This window comes from Aedes albopictus, chromosome 2 (genome assembly GCF_035046485.1).
Source record: "Aedes albopictus strain Foshan chromosome 2, AalbF5, whole genome shotgun sequence".
Taxonomy (NCBI): domain Eukaryota; kingdom Metazoa; phylum Arthropoda; class Insecta; order Diptera; family Culicidae; genus Aedes; species Aedes albopictus.
The window spans coordinates 152,456,152-152,474,997 of NC_085137.1; the positions used below are offsets into that span (position 1 = coordinate 152,456,152).

At 41.8% G+C, this 18,846-nt stretch overlaps 2 protein-coding genes across 3 annotated transcripts; one reads left to right on the plus strand and one right to left on the minus strand.

Annotated features, from left to right (window-relative positions):
- Positions 1-736: 736 nt before the first annotated feature.
- On the minus strand, positions 737-1,635 carry LOC109408479 (uncharacterized). The gene is made up of 3 exons (XM_029858210.2): positions 1,470-1,635; positions 1,021-1,339; positions 737-968 (listed from the first exon to the last, which is right to left on the minus strand). Exons 1-3 carry the CDS (start codon positions 1,480-1,482, stop codon positions 737-739), a joined length of 564 nt encoding a protein of 187 aa, XP_029714070.2. The 5' UTR covers positions 1,483-1,635.
- Positions 1,636-1,646: 11 nt separating this feature from the next.
- On the plus strand, positions 1,647-4,405 carry LOC115258144 (transformer-2 protein homolog beta). Of its 2 annotated transcripts, XM_029858189.2 has the most exons (5): positions 1,647-2,403; positions 2,488-2,528; positions 2,589-3,112; positions 3,287-3,304; positions 3,376-4,405. In XM_029858189.2, exons 2-5 carry the CDS (start codon positions 2,526-2,528, stop codon positions 3,494-3,496), a joined length of 666 nt encoding a protein of 221 aa, XP_029714049.1. In that variant the 5' UTR covers positions 1,647-2,403; positions 2,488-2,525; the 3' UTR covers positions 3,497-4,405. The 2 variants fall into 2 exon arrangements, with proteins under 2 accessions (XP_029714049.1, XP_029714048.1); XM_029858188.2 differs by having other exon boundaries at positions 1,647-2,528.
- Positions 4,406-18,846: the final 14,441 nt, after the last annotated feature.

Genomic DNA, 18,846 nt, shown 5'->3' on the forward strand with positions numbered 1-18,846 from the left:
AAAAGGTGAAAGTTTTCCTAAAATAAACTAAAAATATTCTTAGTCTCCTAAATAAATTCTGAAAATAATACGTTAAGAAACTCTCACACGCATTATTCAAGGAGCTCTTGGAGTAATGTCTGAACGAATTCTATATGTTTGAGATATCTATAAAGAAAACGAAAAAACCGCAAATCTTTAGAGGGTTTTAGCGACTTTTTCGGTTTTTTTCAGCTTTCTTTTGAGGTTTTGGCTTGCCAAAACCAGTGTCGCTCCCCCCGTGGAAGAATAACAAATATTAATCATGGAGAAATTAGTTAAGATAGGTATGCTCAGAAAATCTGTGTTGAAATACGAGACTAACTGAGAAATTCCCAAATGAATCCTTGTAAAAATTCTTTTCGTATCTCTGAAAACTCTTGAAGCAACATCTAAAGGAATTTCTTCCTTAGATCTTCCAATGGAATGTATAGTGGGGTTACTGGAGGAACCTGTTGATTTTTCCTCAAAGGAATCTCTGAAGTAATTCTTTAAGCCATCGGAATGCTGCTGATTAACCCTCTCTTTCCCATGGTAGCACAGGTGATCCACTACTTTGCACTGTTCATTTAACTCTAAAACAAAAACGAGCAGAGAATTTTTGACCAAATCTGGTATAATAGTTCATTAAACATATACAAACATCTGACGAAAAAATGGGAATGATCTGACTTATCCTGTATTTGTATGAACAGTGCAAAGTAGTGGATTACCTGTGCTACCATGGGAAAGAGAGGGTTAATTTATACATACCTTCCAGTATCCTCGTGAAAGATTGCTTCACTATCTCATCCTTTAGATTTGGATCAGTGGGCACCAACCGAGTCGGCGTTTTTATACAGCAAAGCTCACTCACCCGTTTTGCCCCCCACGGGGCACTTGCCTTGGATTTCAAAATCCCCCACGCTTGCCGTGTATCCGTGCAGGAGAGATATTCCACTTGATCAGATCTAAAAAGCATTCATAAGTAACGTTGTGCTGCTTTTAAAACAATAGACTCACCGATTCAAATGAAGCAAACAAGCCACAATATGTTTGCAACGACCGGTTCCTGCTTTGCACGAGCAACGGAGGACCCATCCGGAAACATTGTTTGTTATTTTCAAACAGATTTCATGCGGCATATTACCAGGATGCGAGGATTGTGTTACGTATCCTTTGATAGAAATATCTTGATCTGATCTGTTCGTATACCCGATGCAAACGACATGTTTTGCATCATACACGGCAGATCCTTCTCTGATGGGCCTAACGGAATCTCCTACATAATCTAAAATGTCAAGCAGCTTTATGTTGAAATCGATAATATTCCGGATTCCAGCTGAAATTGAAACGATGAGTGTTATAACCTAATTTGAAGAACGTTTTCTTATTTTGAAGAAATTGTCAAGTTTATGAGTTTTAATTGACAGTAACTTTTGAATAATAATGAACAAAAATTAATTTCCCACCTGTTTGATCCATATTTGAACACTGGTTGTTGTTTTTTCTTGGATAAATTAAGATTTTTGTTATGCGCTAGAGCTCAGTTACGTGTGCTGCAAAACAAACAGCGGCAATTTGATAGTTGATAGGTTCAGGCACAGATGTCGCATGACCAAAACAAGCTTTGCGCCAAAACACACAGACAAACAGACGTAACACCTTGAACGATTTTCATGGAAATCCATCGCCCAGTTCACACTACCACAGACAAACAGACGTAACTCTTAGAGGAAATTCATCAAAAACTTTTGCCCGGCGTCATTTTTATGAGCATACTGCCACCTGTTGGTAGAACCGCGCGCGACACTGCCGGCCATGATGGATTTCGATTTGACGTTTTGCTGGCACGCACACTACTACACAATTGCCTGTAATTTTCGTTTGCATCATTCAGCAACGTGTACACTGGCAAACGTCAAAGCGATTGAACAGTACTGCATCTGGTGGAACGATCGCGTAAATCAAATGAAATTTGAATTGATCGTTAAATGCATGTGCCAAGCCGTTTTGAAGAGTGTTACGTCTGTTTGTCTGTGACACTACCATCACCTGGGTGGAAAAGTTGCACGAATCACTGTGTTGTGCCATATCGTCAACAGAAGGCGCTAGTGTGAAACGTCAAACGCATAGAAAAACGATGCGCGCGCCTCTGGTTGTGAAAGCCACAACTACGAAAATTTAAAATGATCGTTAAAAGCGTGGTCGATGGAAATTTCGCAAGTGTTACGTCTGTTTGTCTGTGAGTAGATTATTTTGCGAGTTTCGTGAACCTTCACCACCAGGTGCCGCATTGCACCGCCCAATATTAAAAGTATAACCAACCGTTTGTTTCTGTTACCTGATTTATGGACGGCCTTCGGATCAAACTGTCTGCATAATCAAAACAAAGCATTACAACAGGTGCGTGATTACTCATTGATTTCCGCCGTTTTTCGCAGATTTTGACCGGTGTGTTTGTGAAACTGTTCCGAAATATAATTCTAGGTTTGGGATTTTCTTGTGATCATCAGTAATCTGCGTCCATGGTATGTATCTCAATACTATTTCTATAGGATTTTAGTACTAAAAACTTCATACTTGGCCAGCCGAGCCGACGTCGCGATCGATCTATGGGGCAGAGCCCGGAACCGCTGCGAGCACGCATGGGAATCAGAAGAAGATCTCGTGACCGCATTCGAAACCGTCGGAGCCCTTCGCCACCACAGCAACGTGCTCCAAGATCTCAGGTGCTTCCTATTCGACGGCGCCGCCGGTCGTCCGGTTCACCTTCGAAGAGGTCGGGCGCCGGGAAATTCTCCCAGTGGTTCTGCTTGGGTGTGTTCGGAATGAGTCCTCGCACCACCGAAAGAGACCTCAGGCGACTCTTCTCTGAGTATGGTCCAATCGAGTGCATCCGGGTGGTGTGCGAACCAAAGACACGGGAATCGCGCGGATTTGGCTTCGTCTACTTCCGGAATCGTAGGGATGCCGTTAGTGCCAAAGCGCAATCAGACGGCATGAAGTTTGACGGACGACGACTTCGGGTGGACTTTTCTATGACGGATCGACCCCATTCGCCGACACCCGGCAGGTACATGGGACCGGATAGGATCAGAATTGAGCGACGACGGTGAGTATGGAATAATGGAATGGGAATTAAATGAATGTTTTCAGGTCATCACCAAGATTTGTACATACATAGTCGTAACACTCGTTTGCTTCCTTTAATTTGTTTAGAAACATACTTTTAAAACCTGTCAACGCTTTTACTTATTTAATGAGATTTGTTTATCAATGTTTCCAGGTCGCGTCAAGAAAGAAGGTAAGTGAACTACCACCAGGAGCAACGCCCAGCTACAGCGTGCCACTTATTGAAACCGACTTTTCCATCAGCTCATTTGGATGCGATTTAGAACGCCGGATTGTCCAACACAAATCCCCATCGCCAACGGTTCCATTTGTTCATCCACGATTTCGCCCGGTCGGATCCAGCTCGGGAACTTCTGATTGCTAGTTGTTTCTCTTGTTGGACTAATATCTTTTTTTTTACTAAAAAACTGGTGAGTGCCTCAGATGTTTTCCTCGATTATATATGATTCAAAATACATTGGATTGAACGCGACTTTGAATTATTAACGGTATTTGTATTGTTAGTAGTATTGTTTAGTACGCGTTGCAAGAAAAAAATTGATTCCAGGATAATTCAAACCCATGCGAAGAGTGTTACCGTCCTCAACGGTAACAAAGCTCACGAAACATCTTTCAACTGCTCATTCAAATATAGTGTGGGCAATAACAATTATTGTTTTGTTTTGGGCGTTATGTCAAGCTGTCCTCGGGAGGAATTTCACGTTTTGTTCTCGAAGCGGATGGAGAGACCCAAGAGCAATGAGCTGATGGGTATCAACCAAGAACAGAGGATAGTGAGTCGGTGTTTGTTAGACCGAGATGTTGAATCGTGCTCGCGACGGTCGATAGACGAGAAAGATCGCCTGTGATAAAATGCCTGATCACCAACTTTTTTTTAGAGACACTTCACAGCGATCGGTTGGTTCATATATTGTGGAAGAGCTGTTTAACCTGCAAAGACATAAATTCTGATCTGAAGGTGGTGTTAAGATACAATCATACTCATGAACTTTATGGTAACAATGTCATGGTGATTGGGGGATCGCTCTTTCCTTACACACTCAAAACGGATTTGCGGGCTCGGCAAAAACGCGCACAGCCGTCTGCTCAGTAAAACTATCAGCTGATATCCCAGCAAAAAGTGACATTTGTTAGCTGACTCTCAGCAAAACGATTGCCGAAGCTCAGCAATGAACTGTCAAAATTGCTGAGATCTCAGCAAAATTGTTGTTTGCTGATTACTCGGCTGTGCAAATCTCGGCAAAAGAATGGAAAAATGCTGATATCCCGGCAATCTGAATTAAGTGTGTATCGACCAGTGCACAAAGTGACATGGGTTTCTCGTGATGGCGTCACGGAAAATCAAATCGACCACATCTGCATCAGCCTTCTTGATGTGTGGAACAAACGTAGCGCCGACATTCCGTCCGACCATCATCTCCTAATCGGCGAGATCCGACTGCGCATTGCCAGGATCCAGTGACAGGAGGAGAAAATCGGGTGCCGGTTCAACACACTCCGACTGGAAGACGCTGTGGTAAAAAAGGTCTTCGTCGAGGAGCTAGACAACCGCGCTGCGAATATTCCAGAAGGTGGAAGCGTAGAAGATCAATGGAGCGCCATCAAGAACGCCATCATCGCCACCGGCGAGAATAATTTGGGTAAGCTACGCACCCGAAGAAAGCAGTGGATCACAGATGACACCTGCAGGAAGATAGAGGAGCGAAGGAATACCAAAGCCGCGATAGAACAAGCGAAAACACGAGGAGCCAAAGCCGTAGCCCGTCAGCGCCATACTGCCGGTGGAAGCATAATTGTCACATGTGCATTTTTGGCAATATTGAGATTTTGCAGCCCATGACCATGTATCATGGTGTACTATCATATAGGGCTATAGGGAAATAAAAATAGGTAGTTTGTTCAGAAAATCGTTGAAAAAATGCAACGCCGATTTGTCACATTCTGAAAAGTGGACGCATAAGTGTCACGTTTCATTGGAAACCATATGAAATTTTAAAATCGCTCTAAAACAAAAATTAGTGCTCAAATTCAAAATTACATTTATGCATCCACCGGCAGTATTCGGCTCTCGTGAAGGAAGTGCAACGCTCATGTAGACGGGACAAAAGAGTGTGGGCGGACTCCCTACACTGAACGAAAACCCCCGCCATAAATTGAATGATTTTTGCCTCATCCGAGCCCCATGCCTATTTTCAGACAAGATTCGGATGATTTTTATTCCACTCAGCCTCCTTCAAAATCAAAACATTTTGAATGATGACCGCCCAAGAAAAGGATGATTTTCATTACATTTTTGGAAGCCAATAAATGAATAATTTTCATTCCATTCCGTATTTGATTTATTATGGGATCTATTTTAAGTGAAAAAATATTTAAAATTAAGCCAAAAACCTAATAAATACGCCTGTTACAGAGAAATTTACATATATATTTATATATACTTCAATAGGGCTTACAAAAATTTATTCATCACTATATAAATATAAAGTTAATGTTTGTACGTCTCGATTCAGCTCGAAAACGATCAAGGGATTCACATAACTCTCTGTTCCATCCATGCAGATCTCTGGCCCGTTCTTTTAAAATAATCAGGAAACTCAAAATCCCATTTGCTTGTGAAATTTTGTATGGCGCTTCAAACAAGAATCCTGTAAATATTTATCGACTGTATGGTTGTTTCAATAATAAAAATAAATCCATAATAAGTCATCCTTACCTTTCGTGTTGTGTGAACGACAAAATTATCGATATTGCTTTTGAATTTTTTACAAAATATCTCCCGGCAAACAAACTCCAACTCAGCCATCTTAATATTTTGAACCAATGACGGATGTTGATCTGATATTGAATGATTTTCGTCATGAGGCATAGAGGAAAATGTTTTCAGATGGTTTTGTGATGATTATCAACACGGAAAGATCGATGTACACAGAGCAAGGAGTAACTTTCACGCAGCGATCGAAAAGACAAAGGATTTCATGCAAACTTGTGTGCTGATCCAGTCGTACGCAAATATGAGTGAAAAATCCTTTGTCTTTTCGCAAGTTACTCATTCGCTGTGTACTTTCGTTTAAGGGTGAATCACAACAAACCCTAAGCGAAAAGTCATTTACAAATTGTGCCAGTTCTAATTTTATAACAGGATGATTTTCGTTCACTAGGACGAAGGAAAAACATTCTGCTGTGTTATCATTCAAAATTCCGATTCTGCGGATTTGTACCGCGTTGAATGAAGAATCATTCTCCGCATGGCGGGGGTTTTCGTTCAGTGTAGTTTCTTAACTCTATTATACAACTGCTGCTCAATTATTCAGCAACATTTGGGAAACCGCGACGTTTCCGGTCGACTGAAGACAAGGTGTCTTAGTAAAGGTGCCCAAAAAGGGTGACCTGACTATATGCGATAATTGGCGGAGTGTCATGTTGCTGTGCATCGTTGTCAAAGTCCTCTGTTAGTGATCCTTGTGTGGGCATAGAGGAGCGCCCAATGTTTAGTGTGAAAGGAGCTGAACTCCGCCGTCGGTATGCTCATACCATGCGGCGTCCCTCGAGCGTGACAGCGTCGCAGGTTGCCATCTTTATGCTCGCTCTTTCGGTGGTAACTCCTCGACGGGGTAAGACGTGTTCAGTGTTCCATCGGCTGGGTGATTCCTTTCCCGCATTACTGTGTGGAAATGCACAATGGCGATCCTGCCAGGAGTTGCAGACAGTTGACTGCAACATAAGCTATAAAATCTGGTGTCGGAAAGGAATCACCTGGCCAGAAAAACGATAAAGTGGAAGTGGAAATATATTGTGTTCAAAGAAAGTGCATCAAGTGGCTCAGATTTTTTTGTCATACTGACTTGAACAAAGCGAGCCGGTTGGGCTGCGCTGAAGCGGGTTCCTTAGGACCGCGCTCAAAGCGGGTGTCTTAAACCGCGCATTAAGCGAGCCGAAAAGACTGCGCTGAAAGCGGGTTTTCAAAAACCGCGCATCAAACGACCCAAAAGTGCTGGTCTGGAAGCGGGTTTCGGGGAACCGCGCTCAAAGCGGGTGCCATGGACCGCGCATCGAGCGAGCCGAATGGGCTGCGCTGAAAGCGGGTTTCGGAGAACCGCGCTAAAAGCGGGTGTCAGAAACCGCGCTAAAAGCGGGTGTCAGAAACCGCGCTAAAAGCGGGTTCCAAGAACCGCGCTAGAAACGAATCGAATGTAGTACGATGAAAGCGGGTTCCGACGGACCGCGCTAGAAATGGGTCCCGGGAATCGCGCACCAGGCAAATCAGAAGAACTGAAGTAGGTTTCGAAAGACAACAATGGAAGCAGATGTCATGAATCGACCGGAAAGAATTGCGTCGTCGGTCGTCCTCCAGTTACAGCACAAAAGTGCAAGATTACACCACACCCTGATAGCACTACACGATGAATAGGGGCACATGGTCTGAAATGCACTGGTTTTCAAATGACCCAACGCATAGAAGCATCTTCCGTTAAAGAAGCCTGTAGGGTTTGTACTGGCATGCACTCTCTATGTTTACATTGAGTGTGTAGATGGTGCGAATTGGGTAGTTACGAATGAGCGTGTAGAGTGACAGTTGCGATAAAGTGAAGCGTCGGCGGACGACGGACAGCGAACCTGTGGGAAGGGGAAGTCTGGTTATTCCGAACGAGCGGAGAAAGCTTCTGAGCTGGAGAGCTGGAGTTTGCCGTTGCGAGAGTTGCTTCCGGAAGTGGACCCTACAATTGGCGACGAGGATGAGATGGAAGGCCTCGTATACGGTGAATGTTTTTTGGCCCCTTGACCGTATTTGTTTTCAGATGGATTGCTGGCAGGTTGGTTGGTGTTGTGATGATGGGAGAAACGGTGCAACAATTCGGCAGGTGAAGTTAAAAGAGGAAGTATAATTATTTGCACGTAATTGATGACACGGTGTTTTGTAAATACAGGTGTTGATGGATGTTTTTTGGACAGCTCATTGGGAGAGCGTGCTTGTATGATGTTTCAGTGGAGAAGTGTGAATGCGCGTGGTACAATCGGTATTTATCTGAACAATTTTTTTCAACCGTGGCGGGTTGCCGGTTGAAGAAAATTTTAACCGTGGCGGGTGCCGGTTAAAAGAACACATGAGACCGTAGCGGGTGCCGGTCGAAGCAAATTTAACTGTTGCGGGTGCCAGTTAAAAAGGACAAAAAGACCGTGGCGGGTGCCGGTCGAAGCAAATTCAACCGTTGCGGGTGCCGGTTGAAAGGACAATTGAGACCGAGGCGGGTGCCGGTCGAAAGGAATTTAACCGTTGCGGGTGCCGGTTATAATCGAGGCCGTGGCGGGTTGCCGGTCGAAAGATACATTTGATCGTTGCGGGTTGCCGATCAAAGAGAATGATTAACTTTAAAAGTCCATGCAAGGGTGCTTGGGAGCAAGGTAGTGATTCCATGGCTTGGGGCGCCTGGAAAAAGGATCCGTAAATTCCTGAAATCAGGTGACATCGAGGTGTTGTGTTGTCATGACTTAAGGGTGCGTTGAATACACAATAATATTTGGTAGTAGTTTTGGCAGTTCCTGTAACCACAACATGGTAACATTTCCATGGCTGGGGGGCGTATGGAAATAAAGTAATTTACTCTAGAAGCTCCTTCCTACAGGTAGAGTGCTTGGGAATTGGGAAGTGCTTCCATTACATCTTGAAGAAAACCAGGGTATATTAGTGGATCCATTGATTGGGAACAGTGTGATAATTTTATGGATGATGGAGAGGCGATGCCTTGCATGTTGTGTTTGAAGGCAGTGTAGTGTTTCCATGGTTTGAGGATGCCTCTAGGAAGATTGGTCTGACTTAGAGATTCCAAGTTGCACTTGAGACTTTGAGAGCACTAGAAGTAAATCGTATTATCGCCTGATAGTTCTTGCGAGAGACGTGCGGGCGTGAATCATTGTATTCCATGGTTTGAAAGTACTTGTAATGGGTAATACATGTATATAATGGATCGCTAAAATAACTAAAACGGCCGCTATGAAGCGAACAGAAAGCGCCACTGTAGCCTTGTGTGTTTAACGTAACTCCACTGCTGTCACAATGTTAATGCCCATATACGCTGGCGGCTTTGTTTACATGCGGCGAACACTAGAAAAGTTTGCTTCATTGATCCATTGATTCTGGCTTGGAAGAGGAGAACAGGGTTTTCGTAGTTTGATGGATTTGATGCAACAGTTGTCACAATTACACCAAGCGAACGTGTGACGTTTGATGGTTTGTGCAAGGAGTGGAAGGGAAAGCGAGACATGTTTTGTTTACTGACCCGGATGCTGGATTCAAGAATGGATTGTTGATTATACCAAGGGTTGCTGAAACTTGGTTGTTGAAGATTGGCTAGCTATCTGTACGTAGATGGTTGGGATTGGAATGATAAAATTTGGTTGGGCTTTGTGCGTCATTGAATTTCGCACTTGAGAAGTTGGCTGAAAAATAAAGTATCTAGTGTTGAAAGGAGTTGACGTCTATGATTAATAAATCTTACACCGTTCACCGAAGGGGTCAGCAATATTATGAAAAGCAGTGTGTAGTTCGAATGAAGCATAAGTTCAGAGAGTGACACACGTGACTCCTATCCAACCAAATGAGTATAGGCACAGACAGAAAACGTGACTAAGAAAAGAAAATAGTTACTTCAAGGTTTGGGTTCGTGGACGGCCAAGATGTATTGAGCCATTGAAACTGAAATTTTTGAGAGGTAAAGAAATCCTTAAGGTATGTTTTTGTTTGGATTTGTTAAGTGTGGGAACTCACATCGACCTGGAAACCTCTGCACCAATGGAAAAAGTTAGCTGGTTGAAGAGTTAAAACATTTGGAGTGTTAAAACAGGCATTGTCCTATGAATTCAGGCATTTTGTCTTACTTTGTCTAGTTTCTCTCATATACATTATATATATTCATTCCTTCACTTGCTTGACGCATTGGTGCAGTGCGGCTTACAGAATTCTATTGAACTTTGACGAATAGAGTGGCTTCTCTAAATTATTTCCTTGTCATGGAAAAGTGAACATTATGTGAAACTATTGACAAAGCTATTGACTGTTGTTCATTGATAAAAGGTTGGAATTAGAATTGGACAAGGTTTGAAAAGCCAAGGGGATGTTATTCGAAAATAGTTGAGCCACGTCACATCACGTTGATGTTGGGGAGCATGTGGGCCGGCATGCAAAGATGCAAGGTGGTTGATGGTAGCTGCTGAACACAGAGTCTAGTTTTGTGGATTGTTCTGATAATTTGTGTGACGGGGTTCGATAATTAAGGAGGGGAAGGTTATGGATAATTGTTTCTGGTTTCGCGGATGTGTTTTCGTGTTTGACAGATGCTGGGTCTCCAGTTAGTTCAATGCAGTGGTGCTTGGGCTGAAGCATACCTCGGGCTAAATTGAGATTTAGCGTCTGAGCCGCGGGCCGCAGTTTGAGCAACACTGGTCTAATGGATAGGGCATGCAATTTCTAACCCAGAGAAGCTGAGTTGAATTCCCGTCTCGATCGTAAGGTATTCGATACTTTCTGGATGTGATATATCAATGAGCTTTCCACAATGTGCAAGTTCGTCCAATAGCAAGTGGGGAAGGTCCTTGATGTTAGATTGTTTATGGAGTGTTGCAACTGGGCTGGCCAAAGTCCAGCGGAGGCATTGTGGATTGTTGTTTTCAAGTATTGAGTTGCATAGCGTAAAAGATGGGTGCTGAGTGATAATAAGGCTGGTATTGCATTTCAGAGCATGGGTTAAATTTGTTGAAATCAAGGGATTCAGTAGTTTTAGTGTTACATAAAGAGAGATTGTTTAGATGTCAGGTTCATATTATGCCGCTCAAGAAAAATCAGAATATGGCGATTATCTGCCTCTGGCTTCTGATATCAGCGCGAAAGTCACTAAGGGAAGATTCAAATATTACGTCCATCGTTTTTCGGGATTTCTAGACCCCCCCTCCCCCCTCTGTCACGCAATTTTCCTATACCCAATACACGTACTGTCACACTTTCTAGACCCCCCCCCTCCCCCAAATGTTGGACGTAATTTTTGAACGTTCCCTAATCATAACAGCGTCACCAGATTTAAAAGTATATAATTCCACTATATGGGGTTTGACAGCAAGAACACTCATTCCACTGAGCTGCTCTTGCCGTTCGTCACAAATACATTCAAAAACATCTGTCACTTCGCGAAACCCACGTGCTTTTGTTTTTGGCGGGAACACTTTTTCTTTTGTTTTGCTATGCGACTGTCATGCTTCGGTATGCCTTGCGAGCGTACGACCGCCGCAGGACTCTAATAAAAGATAAGCGCGACAATATCATTTTTTAAAGAAAGATGGGGGTGTAGGGCTTGTACTGGCATGCACTCTCTATGTTTACATTGAGTGTGTAGATGGTGCGAATTGGGTAGTTACGAATGAGCGTGTAGAGTGACAGTTGCGATAAAGTGAAGCGTCGGCGGACGACGGACAGCGAACCTGTGGGAAGGGGAAGTCTGGTTATTCCGAACGAGCGGAGAAAGCTTCTGAGCTGGAGAGCTGGAGTTTGCCGTTGCGAGAGTTGCTTCCGGAAGTGGACCCTACAAAGCCAAATATGTCATGAGTTATGGGTAGTACGCTGATCGCAAGAAATTTCTTGGCCTATCCCGATGCGTGGAAAATTCAGGCAAGGAATCGCTCAAGAAATAATAAAGTGTCGCTTTATTCTGGATCCTAGTACGGAGCTGAAACGAAACGTCAAATCAAATGGGGCTTGCTGTGTTAAATTTCTGGACCATTCCGGTCACGGAAAAATAATGCACTGAACGAAAATTACTTGAGCGATTCCGTTTGAAGTGCATACCTCGCATTAACCTAAACTTGCAGCAAAGCAGGCCTACGTTGGATGGCGTCGGATGAATGGAACTTGCCACGGTGTAATCTTTTTGCTGCGATCGGACTGAAACTACAAAAACGCCACTACGGACAACACCCGCACACGAGCGTAAAATCACTGCGTCACCGCAGCGTCCTTGTTGAGTATGCGTTGGCATCGCGTGTTGCACATGGTGCGGTGCGGTTGGGTGGCGTTATCGTGAACATTCTCCTATTTGATTGTGTGCGTAAGCGTAAGCGGTACTGTACTCAATGACTACGGGAAGAGGAGCATGCAATTAGTTGGATGAAGCGACCCAACAAACACGCTATGTGAAAGTGCATTTTGTGTGTGGCTCACACACATTAATTAAAAGCAACTTTTGTTGACTACACGCTCGTTTCAATTTAAACGAATATGAGTATAAGGCAGTTAGATGTTGGCTCGATAAAGGTCATTTAAGCCTGGCAAAAAAAAAAATTGAGCAGGTAACGATCGAGTAAAAATTCCACCTTGAAATAACTTCACAAAAAAAAAAGAAATTCGCAGATGGCAAGTGAGAAAAAAAAAGTGTAACATCGGTAACGCTTACGGTACAAATTAAATAACTCACTTTTGGGAACAGGAAAATAACGATCATCAGCAGTTAGCTAAAAAAATATGAACTATCAGCAGGATAAGCATTGAGTAAGAAGCAAAATTGGAAGAAGGTGTCTGCTAAAATATAGCCTTTTTCAAAAGGAAGTAAATGATGATAACATGTATTCTTAACCTTTCAAATGCATCACGTTGGGAGCAGCTCGCTGATGTAGTGCACCGTTTGGGTCAAAAATGACTCTAATACACAAGGAGGGTTAAACTAGGGTGATCGGTCCCTTCGTTGCGGTAGTACCACATAATGTTGCGGAAATGACAATGGCACTTTTTGGACTGAAATATTACAGACATTTTTAATAGATGCGGGCGGTCAATCATGCTCATGCTCATGAAATATTACAGACATTTTTAATAATGTATTAATGTATTATGCTTCAATTATGAGATTGCACCATTTGTGTGCTTGAAATTTATAAAAAAAACCTATTACAAAAAATATATTTCCTTCAATATTGCATCTTGCATTGCTTTATAGATTACCGTGCAAATGTTCAATCGTCTAAAATATTTGTTCACACGTCAAACACCAAGCAAAGTAGCAAGTAAACAAACCGATTATTCCATGCACCATCCAAAAAGTGTAACCGATGCTTAAACTTTCTAGCAGCGAAACGAACCAATGTATGCTTAAACTGGTGGGAACATATTGTGGTGTGACAAAAAATTTCTGCAGGGGGTCGAATACGGTGCAAAAAAAGCAATATTTTTGCTGCTGTGTTCCTCTTGTTGCGGTAGTGTTTCTATCTTTCAAAACCCCTTATGAGTTTAATGGGATAGCGCAACATCAGGAACCAAAATAAAATGTTACCTCCATAATAGGAACAGTATGCCTAATGTTGATGCAAGCAATTTATTATCAAAAACAGATGGTAGATGGTACAATCTTTTTTAAATGAATTTACACTATTACCACAATGATGGGTACTCTTACCCTTAATACGAAAATAAAAGAAATAATTGGTGTCCGTTCCGTCGAGGTTTGTTTTCTGCAAGTTTACCCATAGGAAATCTGGCAAAATACAGTCACGCAGTAAACGTATCCATTGTGCGGTGCACTTTACTTAACAGGACGAATAGGAGTTGCATGAATATTTGTTAAGGCTGACTACCCAACTAACATTTATTGTGAATACAAACGTCAACAAAGCGTCCTCAATACGGCTTGATGCTGAGTTACTGTGCTGAACATATGGACGAAAGCTTCTATGCAAGCCCTATACAAATGAGTCTGGTGATCTTAATCCAAATGTATATTCTGTGCGAGCAGCTTCTATGCCACCAAGTCATAGTTTTTTTTCTCGGCTCCTATGTAATCATTAACTGAATAACATCTTGAGAAGGTGCTTTTTCAGCCTTATCACAGTTGTTAAATAATAATCCCCAAATTAATCGATTAAATATCATTAGGATACCGTGGCGCAATACATGTGGAACTGGGATTATCGCTTTTAAAATTGAATAATCAAAGTACTTGCCGCTACTTGGAATTGAACTCCCGATCTACGTATCCACCGGTCCTGATAATGTCCCCGCTGCTACACTGCTATGTAAATAGCATAAAAAAATAGCCCGTTTTGTTTTACTCCAAACAAGGTTTTATAATTGTGCCACAAGAAACCTTACAGAACTTTTTCTTGCTGCAAAAGCTTGTGAAACGTCAAACGCAATAATGTTTACATTAAACAAGTTGTGTGGCTGCGCCAACAGATCCTTCTTTACAGCTTCTAGCTGAAAGAGTGTTCTTTAAACAGCGCTGCTGTAGTGTGTATTTGGCAACATTACAAAACGTACTGTATAACAGCAGCTGTTTTATTGGTTGCGGCTCTTATTCGATTTGCACACCTTCCGGCAAATCTTCCGGAGTTGGATTAAAGTGCAATAAAAGCAATAATTCCACAGCACAGAGATGGATAGCTGTAAAGTATTTGTGTAGTAGCTATATATTCCGCTTAAAGTTTGTTTTGACAATAATGTTTACATCCGACAAGCCTTGTTGGTATACCAACAGTTTCTTTATTACAGCTTCTAGCTGTAATAATTTCGCATAATGGCCTTCAAAGCGCTGCTGGTTTGTGGATTTGTCAGTATTACGACTTGTACTGCATAGTAGCAGCTGGACTTCCTATTCAAGTTTACACATCTTCCGGGAAATCTCCCGACGTTGGAATAGAGTGCAGTAAAGGCAGCCTCAGTGACAAGTGATTGATTTCTGACAACCGTGTTTGGTAGCTGTATGGTGCTTATTTTGCAGCCGTATATTAGCTTATGATTTATATTTGACTAGCTTCCCTTTTATTCAGCGTTGACTGCTTCAATGCGATTGTTACACAACAGAAAGCAAATGACTGAAGCGTATAGCGCTGAAAATGTTAATTGGGTCCATCTTCAACATTAGCAGTCATTTTGAATATGCTGCTTGAAATTGTTTTGATAAATCTCAGCCACCAAAGGGAATATTCGCGAGTATGAAGGTACATTTTCAGCGTAGCTGCCCTTGTTTTATCACTTCAAAAACGTGAGGCAACCAATCATTGAAAGGCAAAAAGTAAATGATTCTCATGACAGCTCAGTGATGCACAAGGTGATGCATCATATCACCTAAAGCAGAATATCAGATAACAAACGTTGTATTCACCAAATAAGCCGAAGACGGATTAGAATCAAATACAACGCGAGAATTTGGAAATTATATGTATGAGATCATCAAAGCTTTTCAATCCTTTGCGATCGTTGTGAAGAATATGGTTCGAGGGAAAAAATCTGCAGGATATAAGCTCGCATTTGGCCTCCATGTATCCTTTCTTGGCGCAGAATCAGTGTCCGAACAGCTGCCGATTGACTCCGAAGTGTGTTGTATGTTACTCCGTTATTGTGTGGATCATCCCGTGGTTTTGATCATTGGCGTAGCTAGGGGGGGTTCCAGGGGTGCCTGGCACCCCCTAGAACATATTTGGCACCCCCTAGAATTTTCTCTTGATAGTTACCTAAAATTTAAAACTTTACACAATAATTCCAATATTTATTAATGGCACATTCGAATAAAATTTGAGCACACCCGTAATTACTTATATACCTGTTGTACGTTTTGGCGTTTTGAATATCGCTGAGAACAATCAACAGACTTCTCCATGGATTCCTTCAGAAATACCTCTATGTATTCATACAGTGATTTCTCTTGGCTTCCTTTATGGATTTTTAAATTTTCTCTAGGGATTCCTTCAGGAATTCCTGGTGGGATCATTCTAGACAAACTTCCTGGGATTCTTTCAGAAGTTCCTCAGGCGATTCCTTTTATTTTATTCAGATTTAATTCAGAGATTCTTCCAGAAATTTCTCATGAAATTTCTCCAGCTTTTATTAGCCTTCTTCCAGAAATTGTGGCTAGGATTCCTCAATCAACTCCTGTTTCGAATCTCTTAGAACTCTTCCAAAAACTCTCACTGTGATACCTTCAGGAAGATTCCTCCAGAAATTCCTCATGGAATTCCTGCAGAAAAACCATTTGACCTTCCTCCAAGAATACCTCAAACAACTCCTCCTGCTGTTCTTCCAGCAATTTCTTCAGAAATTCTTACTATGATACGTCCAGAAATTCTTCTAGTGATTCCTACACGAATTTATCCTACCAATATGGCTGCAATTCTTCCGGGAAATCGTCCTGGGAAATTTTCCAGAATACATCTACCGGTCCTTGCAGGGACTTCTCTAGGTATTCAATGGATTTTTCCTTTGGATTTCCCCAGACATTTCTGATGGGGTTTCTCTATAAACTCCAGCATAGTTTCCTCCAGCAATTCCTCCTATGATTGCTACAATGATACACCACAGAATCCTTCTAAGAGTACCTCCTGAGATTTTTCCTATGATTTCTTCAGAAGCTCTCCGATGATTCCTCTATGAATGTTTAGCCGATATAGTTTATCCAAGAACTCTCTCATAAATTTCTCATGGGATTCCTCGAGGAACTCCTTTTGCCCTTCCTCCAGAAATTTCAGCTGGGTTTATCAATTCCTGCTGTGGTTCTTCCAGCAATTCCTCCTCGGACTCCTCCAGAAATTCTTACTGTACCTCCCGGAATTGCTCTAGGGATTCATCTAAGAATTTCTCCAGGGATTCCTTCAAAAACTTGCTGGAATTATTCAAGGCAATCTTTCTAGGAGCCTTGCAGAAGTACCTTCGATGTTTTCTCCTGGAAATTCAGAATTATTTTTTTCCTGGGATTTCTTCAAATATTTTTTATTGGATTCCCCCAGGAAATCCTCCTGACTTTCATCCAGGAACTCCTCTTGGGATTACATAAGCGATTCTTGCTGCTTCTAATGGTTCAGGAATGCCTCTTAGGTCTCCTCCAGAATTTTTTTCTGTGATACCTTCAGGAATCCCTCTAGGGATTTCTCCTGGCATTCTTGCTAGGATTCTTCTAGGCAGTTTTCCTAGGATACTTAAAGAAATGCCTTTCATTCTTCCAGGCATTTTTTCAAAGACTCATCCGGGAATACCTCTAAGGTACACCGGGGCAAGTTGAAACGGGTGGGGCAAGATGAAACAGCGGGTTAACATGATGTTTTCTAATGATGATAAACAGTTCGATCGCTATAACACATACTTTTTGATTCAAACCACCTTTTAGCGAAGGATAAATTTCCAAATTGTATTGAAATCTATTTTAAAACTTCGTGTTTCATCTTGCCCCACCCGTTTCAACTTGCCCCGGTGTACCTTATAGTTTTTATTCATGGATTACTAATTTCTAGAATACTAATTTCTAGTCATGGTATTACTCCTAGAATTCCTCTTGGCCTTCTTTATGGAATTTCAGTAATCCTGATACAAAGCATCCCTAAACAAATTTCAGGAATAAATTAAATTTTTAGAGAAATCCTAGAAGGTATAACTAGGGAAATCTCTAGTGAAATCCTATAAAACTGTACGGGAAAAGCTTGTAATTAATTAGGAGGCATCTTGCTAATTGACAAATTGAGAGAATCTTGCTAATTGACAAATTGAGAGATGAATTTGCAAAAAAAACGAGTTCTGGTGGGATTCGAACCCACAACTCCGTATTTGCTTGACCGTAGTGTGGCCAATTCTTTGTCGATTGCTTCGGCATGGTTGTTTTTTTTTTTAGATAGTTTCAATGGAATTTAATCAGCAAATTCTTTGGATATTTTTAAAATTCCAACGGCTATTCCTCTGAAATTATTTCAGCAATTTCTTTTTCAGTTATTTTGCAAATTCCTCAGGCAATTTAATCTCTTTACACTTCTAATAATTGCCCTTGAAAATGTATTCTAACGGGCCTGATTGTTTTCAATCCATACAACAAAGGGGTTGTCGCGATGATTGTTAAGTTCAAACTGAAAATAAAATTCCATGTATTATACGCAATCAATTTATCAAGTTTTCATACCTCCATGGCGTGGAAAATCAGTACAACGGATCGATTTTTCCAAAAAAGCTATTCTCTAAAATATAGTGCGCAAATTTAGGGCCCACTTTTCCCGCGACTGAGAAATTGAGGGTGGATTGATATTTCCATTTACAAAAAAAAAAAAACAACCTGGAAGCCACTGAAACTGGCACCCCCTAGGCACCCCCTAGGAAAAAATCCTAGATACGCCAATGGTTTTGATCATTGATGCAGCGAAATTGAAACCGCCGTTCAAGGAGCGAGATAGTAGGACAACTTCGTCGGTATGACAAATTTATCGTTAGTGCATACGTTCGAGGGCTCAACTTTTAGGGTTGGTGTCGTTTGTGTGAACCCAGACGTCTTCTATGCTGCTCATGTTGCCAGCTGAGAAACATAGTACCGTCTACCCCCGTTGGTTTGAACGACACCTCATGCAAACCAACGGGGTTCATTTTTTAATTTGAACTTCTGGTAACCCTGTGGGCATCGAAGAACACACTAATGGTAACTCTTTTTGCTGTTTTGTTTTGATTCTGCGTTCCGTTTCACCCCGTTCCAAGAGCAGAACCATTTCTAGTTTGAACGATGTGCAGATTAGCGGGGGACAAATTAAAAAGTGTTCAGATAAGATGCGGTCAAGCCAACGAGGGTAGACGGTAACAGGGTGTCTCCTTGGATGTTCAGATCAGAGCAGTTTAACGAGATCAAGACCGAGATGGTACATTTTTACAGTAACCTTATAATAATTCATAACGACTAGAACGAATTACATAAGGTCGCTTAATGACGCAGAATCGAC

What these genes read in the sequence shown, in the direction of transcription:
- LOC109408479 (XM_029858210.2), bottom strand. An exon ending in TGTTTGCTTCATTTGAATCG is followed by an intron (nt 969 to 1,020) that starts GTGAGTCTATTG and finishes AATGCTTTTTAG; the next exon opens with ATCTGATCAAGTGGAATATC.